This window comes from Panicum hallii, chromosome 7 (genome assembly GCF_002211085.1).
Source record: "Panicum hallii strain FIL2 chromosome 7, PHallii_v3.1, whole genome shotgun sequence".
Lineage (NCBI taxonomy): Eukaryota > Viridiplantae > Streptophyta > Magnoliopsida > Poales > Poaceae > Panicum > Panicum hallii.
Window position 1 is genome coordinate 14,567,250 of NC_038048.1, and position 12,149 is coordinate 14,579,398.

Consider the following 12,149-nt stretch of genomic DNA (forward strand, 5'->3'; position numbering starts at 1 on the left):
TATAGACTCTAGTGATCCGGAATGGAACTTTCGGATAGACCATATTGGTCACTTGTTGGGAGATCTGGCTGAAGAAATGATCAGTAGTATCACCAGGTTCATGAATGTTCAGCACCATTATCAGATTTTGCTGCTTCGTAGCATGGGTCAGTTGACTGGTGTGGCTCAAGGTCACTATCAGAATACTGACCGTCAAGTCACTCAGATAGTGGAACTTCAAGCCTTGGTGACTCAGAAGGATGAGATCATCGCAGCACAAGATGAGACCATCCTTCATCGAGAAGATTAGATCAACGAGAGTGATGCTATCATCACTCAGCGCAATACAATCATTGAGTTCCTCCAGGAACAAATCCACGATCTGATCCTTGAGGCTGATGATGCCCAGGCTCACATTGAAGAACTGCAGCAGCAACTGGTACCTCCCGCTGCACCCGTAGTACCTGAAGGTGGGGAAGAAGATCCGGAAGAAATTGAGGGAGTCTCAGATCTTGACTCGGAGCATGAAGATCCAGAGCCCAATCCTCAGCCAGATTACTCTTCTTCTGGCAGTCAGTCTTTTGTAGGCAATCTCGGTGATTTTTAGTTTGTCAAATCGTCGACTCTCTAGATGTAACTCATGTAAAGTGTAGTGACTTAGGCTTACTCCAACCGAGTAGGCAGCAGGGTACCCAAACCAAAAAAAGGTGCTGGAAGTGCACTGTAGCAGGACCTATCTCTCTCCAACCGAATAGGTAAACGCGATACGCATTTTAGGCTGAGGGGTACTGGAGATGCAGAAATGGGTCACTGTACGACCAACTACCCTCGCCCAACAGGCCAAGTGCCGGAAAGAGCGGCGGCGGCAAAGCACAAGATCCGGCGTGCTGGTGCGGCCAGGACTCGCCGACGGACGGGAGAGCGGTCGCCGGTAGCGGCGGAGGCTCAAGGTAAATGAATCTGTCACCCTTGTTGTGGCCTATCGATTCCCAGGATGCCTCCCCCTCTCAATGGATGAACTCGTAGGTAGAGCGGATGAACTCGTTGGATCTTGCTGCCCCCTTTGCTGATCCACAATTGATGTGCCTAGCTTGTTTGGAATGACGTAAACTTGTTAATTTGTTATGTACTTCCAGTGATTGTTAACTGTGGTGTAGTTCCAGTGAATGCTTATTATTGACATTGTTTATTCCCTTTTATGTGTCTATGTGTTGTATTGTTGTATTATTGCAAGTGATTTTTGTCCATCAATAGGATGGACCTCAATGGTACAGGTTCATCAAGCATGATGCAGGGGAGCCACAATCAAGAAGGTGATGGAGCTCCACAACAATTATACCCACAAGCCGTGGCAGTTCAGTTTGCACAGGGTCAGTTCATGTATCCAAATGATCAATGGAACTTCATGGTTCCTGGTAATGTGCAAAACTCGGCCGCAAATGAGGTAAAGTGGCAAGGCTAATTCTTAACTTACCTTCACATGTTCATAGTGTGATATATTGTCTGGTGTTGATAACTGGAGGGTGATCTTGTAACATATCCAAGTTGGGGAGGAGCACCCTCAACAACTTAATGGCCATGACGATTTAGTTACCCATATTACAATAGAAGAAAATGCTATGACATCCAAATCTAAGATACCAGCTAAAGGCAAGAAGGTTGCCAGAAGGGGATCAGGGTTCTCAAAGGAGGAGGACAAGATCATATGCTCAGCCTTTCTGAACATTAGCAAAGATCCAATAACAGGTGTAAATGGCATTCTATTTATCCAATTTTGTGGTCTATTTTAAAAGCACTCTGAGAATCCTTTGAACATGTAGGAGTGAATCAAAGCAGTGGCGGGTACTACAAAAGGATTCATGACTACTACAAGCAACACAAGCCCGAGGGATCAGAGAGAAGCCAAATTGCTATTCAACATCGATGGGCTGCCATCCAGAAAGCTGTCAACAAATTCTGTGCCTTCAAATCAGCTGTAGACCGCAGGGATCAGAGTGGCACGAACGAACAAGATAGGGTAAGTGTTCAGATGGGCAATGAACTTAATATTATGTGATTGATTCTGATGGTTCTAATAATGCACTGAATATATTTCTATTATGTATCTAGATCGATGAAGCTATCAAGATGTTCGAAAAAAATGAACCTTTCACCTATTTACATTGCTGGAAGTTGTTGAAGGATGAGGTAAAATGGTGTGACAGAATGGTGGAGTTGAATGCAGCTGCATCCAAGCCACCACAGGCTGCAGCTGAATCAGGCAGCAACAATGGTCAACCTACTCAGCCTGAGGGTAGGGATGCTGCTAAACACCACAAGACAGACGGTGGTCCTGATTCATCAGCTTCAAGCACTGCCTTTGCTGTGCTGCAGCAAATGAATGACAGGTGCGAAGAATCAGGTCAACAGCAGGAAGCCCATACGCAGAAGATTTTAGGCATGAAGGAAAACAAGATAGCACTAGAGGAGAAGATGTATGACCTGCACAAGCAGGATGTAGAGAGGAGGACTACGCTGAAGGAAGAGCAATTGAAACTCACCAAGATGGACATTGAGGTGAGGGACAAGCAAAGTGAGGCTCAGCTTCTAACTGCTGAGATTGGTATCATGGGTGCAGCCTTAGAGAAGCTTGCACCTAATGTTAAAGCGTACTACCTTGCTATGCAGGCTGAGATTATGAAGCGTAGGGGAATTAGAAGCCCTACCAGTTCTGATATGTGATGTTCTGAGAATAATTTATGTGCTGTTACCATGTAGACAATGGTTTGTATTTCATTTGAAATCTGTAACTTATGTGTGCAGACAATGGTTTTCCATTGTCTTGAGACTGTTATTGTATCACACCTTAAATGTTTGGTGTTGAGGAAATGGGATCTCCCGAAATGTGAATGTTGCCGTCAAGCCTTTGTGAATGTTGCCAACTCGTGTCTGAGCTCTTTGTATCATCCGATGAGAGGTCGGCCGCTGGTCGGCCGTGCAGCTCGGTTAGGTCTGGGGCGTGCAGGTCGGCCAGCTCGGGGAGGTCGGCTGTAGGTCGTCCATAGGTCGGCCTCTCGGCCATACTCCTGAAATGCATGCATACATACTCCTGTATACAATCTCCTGAAATGCATACATACTTTATGATCTTCTGAAATGCATACATACTTTGTGATCTCCTGAAATGCATACATACTTTGTGATCTCCTGAAATGCATACATAATTTGTTTCGCATACAAGACAACACCCATGTTTAGAGTAAAACTAGTTACTGCAACCTGACATTGTTCTTTCATACATTGAGGGAAGGCAAAAAACTGTAAGCCTCATGCATGAACAACTATCCGGTGAAGCAAAATAACATGGCTTCTTCCAATAGCTTGTCGTCACAGCTTCTAGCACCTGTCATCAGTCTGAACAAAAGTATGACATGTACAAAAGACTTGCATCCTCATCCCTGTGCTGATGGCTTCTTCCAGTACCTTACTGTCTAGTTGTCCTAGCAAATGGACCAGAGTTAGAACCATAAAGCGTCCACATGTGCTCAACCAGATCAGATTTGAGAGATCGTGCAGTACTCTGGTCCTGGATAATCGAGTATGCATCTATTAGCTCATCAATGCTAGGAATATTAACAAGATGATGTAATGGTGGATTGTCCCGGCCAGGCCACTCATTGCGACCAACTGTAGGTAACTGAACATTACGCTCATCTTCAATGACCATGTTATGGAGGATCACACAAGCTAGCATTATAGCATTCAGGTCTTTAGCCTTCCAAAGTCTTGTTGGACCATGCAATATCTTCCACTTAGCTTGTAGCACACCAAATGCTCGTTCAACATCCTTCCTGCAACTTTCCTGTTGTTTAGCAAAGACCTGCTGTTTATTGCTCACAGGTGCACTAATGCTCTTCACTAAAGTAGCCCACTCGGGGTATATTCCATCTGTCAAGTAGTAACCCATACAGTAGGGGTTACCATTGACAGTGAAGTCCACAGGAGGAGCATTCCCATTAGCTAAATCATCAAACACTGGAGAACGCTGCAACACGTTGATGTCGTTGTGAGATCCTGGAAGCCCAAAAAAAGCATGCCAAATCCTAAGATCCTGGGTCGCCACAGCTTCAAGAATTAGAGTTGGCTTGCCTTTGTGCCCCTTGTACATTCCTCCCCAGCCACTAGGACAGTTTTCCCACTCCCAGTGCATACAATCTATACTCCCAATCATTCCAGGAAAACCACGTGCCTTATTAACAGCAAGGATATGTTCCAACTCTTGTGCATTTGGTTTCCTAAGATACTCTGGGCCATAAATAGGGATGATAGTGTACACAAATTCTTTCAAGGACTTAAGAATTGTTGATTTGCCATACGTTGTCCATCATCTAAAGCATCTACAATTGACCCATAAGCAAGCATCTTCATTGCAACCACATATTTCTGCTTTGGTGAAAAGCTTAGCCTACCAGCTCAATCACGCTTAAGCTTAAAGAAGTCATTAGCCGCTGTCAGATCATCAACAATTTTTAGGAACAATGACTTTCTCATATGGAACCTGGATCAAACAAACACATGTTACATTTCCTCGCTACAAGGCACATGGAAGCATTGTGAGCTATATAATCACAGAAGGATCAATGAATACTATATTGAATTTTACCGGTGATGAAACATTTCCTCGTTGTATAGTGCATTAGGCCCGAAGTAGTCGTTCTCCAACCTAATTGCAGCTGCCGCACGCTCGCGGTCATAGGTAATGTGGCCTCGAACAGATCCGCCCCATTTGCGCTTCTTCCTCGCCGATGCAAGGGCATACGCAGCAACAGCGACTTGAAGAACTTGCGAAGATACTACATCTTTCCCCCAACTTGTGCTCCCCGTGAACCACGACCCCATCCTAAGCCAACCAATGACCATGCCGAGGTAAAGCTCCAATGGAGCAGAAACAAATCGCGCCGCATCTTCAATCGTGGCTCAAAGAGGAAGAAATTCAACCTGACGCGGATGAGACCTGGGCTGCTGCTTGTCGCCGGCGAAACCCTGTCCGAGAGAGTCCGAGAGAGGCAGAGCCGGATCGACTTGAAGAACGCGGGGATGCGGTAAAAAGGAAGGTGGGGAAATTTCACGGTTTCCCGCGAACCAGGGTCCAACCTGCCCACTATGCTTTTTACCTGCTCGGGTTTTTGCCTACCCAGGTGCCCGTCGTCCATCTCCTGGCCACAAGACCTATACAGCAAAATGGGTCTCAGTTTTTTGCCTACTCGGTTGGAGTAAGCCTTAGGTAGTAATTAGCTTATCCAGATCTTGTGCCATTTGTTGTAATATAGATGGCCTGCGTATGGATCCTTTTAATGTACGATGTTAAGGACAACCAGAATCTGTGATGTAATATAAGCCTTGTGTTTTATCATCTTGTCCAATATCTTTATGTTCTGAAATGAGTTGATTGAATGGAGTATATGCATTGCTTATCTAAGTGGTGTACCTTCTGAAATGGGGAGTAAGGCTATGCAGTTAATAATGGATATCTCCTTTGTTTCCGATGGTTGGAGCCATGCGCGGAACCCCGGAAGGCTTCCAGGTAGATCAGGCCAGCGGTTCTCAACAACCATGACCGCCACCTCCAAATCTAGCCGAGGTTATGGCTCGGCAAACCGAACTTCTCAGTCTGCTGGTACAAGCACAGCAGAACCAACAGCGCCAGCAATCACGAGGAGGTCATGATGAACCTCAGGTGGCAAACTACCAGGATTTCTTCAGTACCCAGCCCCCGCTGTTCAGTAAAGTGGAGGAGCCCCTTGATGCCGATGCTTGGCTTCGCACCATTGAATCCAAGTTCGCTCTTCTTACGATTCCATGTGCAGACTCTAGCAAGGCTCACTTCGCTGCCCAAAAACTACGCGGAGCTGCCCGTATCTGGTGGGATAACTATTGTGCCATGCAAGCTAATGGCCATGTTATCTCCTGGGAAGAGTTTCAAAATGCTTTCAGGGCACATCATATACCCGAAGGACTGATGGAGCGGAAACTGAATGAGTTCTTGGCACTTACTCAAGGCACCCCCACTGTACTGCAATATGCACAGGCTTTTAATCACCTGTGTCAGTACGCGGGCTATCACGCGGATAGTGACATCAAGAAGCAGGACCGTTTCTGTCGGGGCTTGAGCACTAAGCTCAAAGAACGTCTGAACCTTATAAAGGCAAATACCTTCAGCGAGCTGGTTAACATGGCCCTTACCTAGGAGGATTGCATCACGGCACACCGTGCGGAAAAGAAGCAAAGGATTTCCACTGGACCCGCGGGCGTTCAACCCTCGCGGTATCGATTCGTTCAGAATGCACCGCCTAGAGCGCCACAGCGGAATGCTCCGTTTTGCAGACTGGTTTTTAGGCCGCCTCAACAACCAGGAGGGTATAGACCTCCCGTACCTCCGCAAGAACCACAACAATCTGGCCCATGGCCAAATGTTCAACAAGTCCAACAGAGAAGCAGCACTTATCGCTGTTTCAATTGCGAGAGTGCGAATCACTTCATCAGAGATTGTCCGCGGCCCAGGAAACCTAATCAAGGATAGAATTCTAATCAGGGTAATCAGATCAAGGGCAAGAGGCCGATGATGCAAGTCCAGCAAGGGCGGGTTAACTTAACCACCCTTGCAGAACTTCTGGATGGAGCTCCCGTCATGTCGGGTACATTCTCTATTCACCACAAACTAGTTGTTACATTATTTGATTCAGGACCAACTCATAGTTTTATTAGTAACAACTATGGTACCCGAATAGGACTTGATCTTTGCCCTACCCAGGGGTCATATATGATTTCTACCCCTGGAGGAAAGATCACTTCTAACCAAATGGTTAAAAGTGTGCCAATTCAGTTAGGTAGCAAAGTAATCAAAACTGACTTGGTACAGTTAAACCAAGAGGGTATTGATGTCATACTTGGGACAAATTGGATGACAGCACATAGAGTACTGCTAGACATCTCTTCCCGAGTTATTGAGATTAATTCACCACATCAAGGAGCCACTACCCTCTATCTGCCTCAGCAAGAGTATCTGCACTCTTGTACTTATGCCATCACAGGCATCAAAGTAAAAGATATTCCTGTAGTCTGTGAGTATCCCGATGTCTTTCTAGATGACTTGCCTGGAATGCCACCAGACAGAGACATCGAGTTTATTATCGAACTTCAACCTGGCAGCGCTCCTATTTCAAAGAGGCCGTATCGTATGCCTCCAAATGAGTTGGCCGAGCTAAAAACCCAACTCCAAGATCTTCTTGACAAAGGTTTCATACACCCAAGTGCTTCACCTTGGGATTGTCCTGCTCTCTTTGTAAAGAAGAAGGATAATAGCCTAAGGTTATGTGTCGATTATCGTCCACTCAATGCGGTCACTATCAAAAATAAGTACCATCTTCCCCGCATTGATATCTTATTCGATCAACTAGCTGGAGCTAAGGTCTTTTCTAAGATTGACTTACGCTCTGGTTATCATCAGATTAAAATCAAGCCTTGTGACATTCCAAAAACGGCTTTCTCGACCAGATATGGACTATATGAATATCTGGTTATGTCATTTGGGCTTACTAATGCGCCGGCATATTTCATGTATCTCATGAATTTAGTCTTTATGCCGGAACTCGACAAATTCGTTGTGGTCTTCATCGATGATATTCTGATATATTCCAAGACTAAACAAGACCATGCTAATCATGTACGTGTCGTTCTTCAACGACTATGTGATCATCGCCTTTACGCCAAATTCTCAAAATGTGAATTCTGGCTGGATAGTGTGAAATTTTTGGGACATACTATCTCCAGTGAAGGCATATTGGTTGATCCAACCAAAGTCCAGGAAGTTATGGATTGGAAGCCTCCAACTTCAGTCCATCAAATCCGAAGTTTCCTTGGATTGGCGGGATACTATCGCCGATTCATTCCAGACTTCTCCAAGATAGCTAAACCCATGACTGAACTACTTAAGAAAGAGGTTAAGTTCCATTGGGACGACAAGTGTGATGAAGCATTCCACACCTTGAGAAAACTTCTAACAACCGCTCCAGTGCTAGCTCAGCCAGATAATACCCAGCCTTTTGATGTCTATTGTGATGCCTCTGGAACTGGCCTTGGTTGTGTTCTTATGCAAAACAATCGGGTCATTGCTTATGCATCCCGAGCACTCCGAAATCATGAGCAAAACTACCCAACCCATGATCTTGAATTGGCAGCAGTTATTGATGCTCTCAAGATCTGGAGACATCATCTCATGGGCGCCAAGTGTAACATTTACACCGACCATAAGAGCCTCAAATATATCTTTACCCAAGCTGACCTGAATATGAGGCAAAGACGTTGGTTAGAACTGATCAAAGACTACAATCTTGAAGTACACTACCATCCTGGCAAGGCCAATGTGGTTGCAGATGCACTTAGCCGCAAGGCACATTGTTATTGCTTATCCATAGAAACTTTCAATGACACTCTCTGCAATCAGATGAGAAAACTTAATCTAGAGATCATTCCTCAAGGTAGTCTAAATCTATTGTCTATCGAACCTACTCTTCAAGATAGAATCATCATGTCGCAATTACATGATGAAGGTATCAAAATTATCAAGTTAAAATTATCTCAGGGAGAAGCCAAATATAAGTGTTTTCACACTGATCATCAAGGAGTTCTATGGTTCAACAATCGTATTGTTGTACCCAAAGATCATCAACTTCGTAAACAAATCCTTGATGAAGCACATCTATCTAAATTCTCTATTCATCCTGGTAATACCAAAATGTATCAAGATCTTCGACAAAATTTTTGGTGGATCAGAATGAAAAGAGAAATTGCTAAATATGTATCCGAGTGTGATACTTGCCAGAAAGTTAAAGCTAGTCATCTAAAAGCATCTGGTACACTTCAACCACTACCCATTCCATCATGGAAATGGGAAGACATTAGTATGGACTTTATTGTCGGTCTTCCTAACACGTCCCAAAAACATGATTCCATATGGGTGATCATTGATAGACTTACTAAAACTGCTCATTTTCTTCCCGTGCGTACCACTTATTCTGCTAAGAAGTATGCCGAAGTCTATCTTGATCAAATTGTTCGATTGCATGGTGTCCCTAAGACTATCATTTCTGATCGAGGGGCCCAATTCATTGCATGCTTCTGGGAACAACTACAGTATGCTCTTGGAACCAAACTCATTCGAAGTTCTGCATATCATCCTCAAACTGATGGACAGACTCAGCGAGTCAACCAAATTCCTGAAGACATGCTCCGACCTTATATTATCCACTATGGTGCAAGCTGGGACAAATGTCTCGCCTTGGCTGAGTTTTCTTACAACAATAGCTATCAATCTAGTCTTCAAATGGCTCCCTTTGAAGCATTATATGGTCGAAGATGTTGAACTCCTTTGAGTTGGTCTGAGACCGGCAAACGTAAAATCCTTGGGCCAGATCTAGTCATCGAAGCCAAAGATAAGGTCAAGGTTATTCAAGCCAATCTTAAAATAGCCCAGTCTAGACAAAAGTGTTATGCAGACCAAAGAAGGAAACCTCTGTAGTTCCAAGTACGAGATTTTGTCTATCTTCGAGTATCTCCTACCAAAGGTGTTCAACATTTCGGCATAAAAGGAAGTTAGCACCCCGATATGTTGGACCCTTCGAAATTCTTGAAGTCTGTGGCCCAGTGGCTTACAGAATTCGCCTTCCATCTCAATTGGCTGCCATTCACGATGTCTTCCATATCTCTCAACTCAAAAAATGTATTAAAGTACCTACGGAGATTGTTGAAGCACCCACCATTGAGATTGAACCTGATCTATCTTACACCGAACAACCTATCCAAATCCTAGATACCAAAGAGAGAGTCACTAGAAGTAAAAAGATTAAGATGTATAAGATCTTATGGGATCATCACACCGAAGAAGAAGCAACTTGTGAAACGGAATCCTATGTTCAACGAAATTTCCCAACCTTCCTTCCAACCCATTCCCAAATCTAATCATCCGATTCTATTCTGCTTCAGAATCTCGGGATGAGATTCTTTTTAGGGGGAAGGCTGTGACATTCAGGTAATTAGAAATATAGACTTTAGTGTGAAAAGTGTATGCTTGCTATGGTGTATGTGTGTAGTATAAAGAAAAAGGGGTATAATTGTAATTCTATAAAATATAGGACCTTTAATGATAATTGGGTAAGAATGGGAGATAGCATCAAAACCTAGGAGAAAAGTCACACTAGGTGTCAAATTTATATCACCATAGGAAAGAAAGTGCAAAAGATAGGTTAAATCCTAAGAAAAATAGGTCTTTTTATGCAAATGATTGAAGTATAAGAGTAACTTTCAAAGTTTACTTAAGGGCTAAAATGTAAGAATACAAGTCATCATGACATCCCATGAAAGCTTACAAATGTGTCCAAAATTACATGAAATCTACCCCAGTAAGGACAAAAGTAATTGAAATACAACCTTTGTTCAAAATTAAACATGTAAAGCTATAAGCTTTGGGTTTCTGAAATTGAGCCCTAAAACAATATTGTAGAGTTTGAAAAACTCTCCAACTTTCATTTTGGGCATTTTCTCATTAAACCTATAGATCAGTGGGAAATCTTTCTTTACTAAGAAGTCCCTGGAATTTTTAAAATTTCCAAATAGGCCCCCCAGACCCCTCCCCTCTCTTCTTCTTCCTCGGGCACGTGCTGCTCTGCTCTGTTTCCTCCTGCCGCCGGCGCAGTGCTTCGCCCCTGGCCGCCGCTTTGCCGCCGCCGCCGCTCCACCTCCTGCTGGGATGACCCCCACGCGTCGTCCTCTCCCTACCCTGGCCCTGTTCCCCTCCCTTGCTGCCCTCCTCCGCCCGCGCCACGACTTCCCGAACCACCGCCGGCCGCCACGCACCTCGCCGCCATTGCCTGCTCCTGCTTGCACCCGTAGCACCGCTTCTGGTCTTAAAACACACCCAACAACTACTCTGTGATCTTATTTACTCGTTGCCGCACTTCTTTCCCACCGCATTTCCTCTTCCCCGAGCTCATTCCCTCACCGGACCTCCGCCGCCACCATTGCCCACCGTCGTCAGTTGCCCCCATCGCCTCCGAGCCTCGATCCTGTGTTACCAGAGCACCACCGTGACCCACTGATGCTCGCCAGCCCATTCAATTTCATCCTTCCGCATCCGAGCCTCGTCTTCCACAGCTCCGGCCAGCACAAGCTCCGCCACCGCCTCCTGCTCACCGTGGACAGGCCGCCTTAGCCAACCCCGCACCACGACAACCCCTCAACCAGTTCCCTTGAGACCCCGTGAAGCTCTGCGACCCCTCAATTGGTCCCCTAGTGCATCACACCGGCCGCCGCTTTCTGCTCGCCGTGGGACACCCCTCTCTGACCCTCCTCGACCCGAATTGCCTCTACCACAAACTTCTCCACACCGCCCTGAAGCTCCCCGACCACTTCCTCGCCACCCCCGACCACCGAAACACCGCCCCCGCCGTTCACCTCTGCCGCCGGCATCACTGCCCTTGTCGCTCTGCCGCTACAAGCCACCACGACCCGATCCCTACCGACCCCATGTGCGCGAAAACTCAGTGATGCTTCCCCACCCCTCCACCCTCACCGCTGGTGACCGCCGTCGCCGGAACAGGACGGTCAAACCCCTGCCTCCCCCTCTGACCACGGCTAAGGACCACGGGTTGGAAGACTCAAAAGCCCAGGGGGCTGTCTGCAAAGCGTGTCACTCAGAGGAATAGTGCCATTAAGGACCTCTTTGTTATTTCAGCTGTCAACTTTGAAATGCCATATCAATTCAAGGAAAAACCATAAAAATACAAACTAAAATTTGTTGTATTCCTTATTTTAAGATATACAACTTTCCTTATAGATTGACTTTCAATTTCTGAGTGGTTTGTGCTCTAATTTAAATGCTAAATTAAATTAGTTGTAGACTAAGAAAATACATAGTAAATAGCAGAAAAATAGTAAAAATGTGAAACCAATTGTGTTAATCTTGTTTTGACGTGTAGTACTTAGGAAAAATATTTAACCTACTGTTCATATAATACTTTTATAATGTATAGGTTTAAACTTGAATAAAGCTTAATTGATCTAATGCATTTAATATGTGTAGTTTTAAATGCTCAAAAATCATGAGATTATTTTGAAATGCTGGATTTGAGTAGTGT

General features: G+C 45.0%; 1 protein-coding gene across 1 annotated transcript; it reads right to left on the reverse strand.

The window, feature by feature from the left end:
* Window positions 1–3,442: 3,442 nt before the first annotated feature.
* Window positions 3,443–4,878, reverse strand: LOC112900497. The gene is made up of 3 exons (XM_025969358.1): window positions 4,622–4,878; window positions 4,335–4,423; window positions 3,443–4,263 (listed from the first exon to the last, which is right to left on the reverse strand). Exons 1-3 carry the CDS (start codon window positions 4,876–4,878, stop codon window positions 3,443–3,445), a joined length of 1,167 nt encoding a protein of 388 aa, XP_025825143.1.
* Between the last annotated feature and the right edge of the window lie 7,271 nt (window positions 4,879–12,149).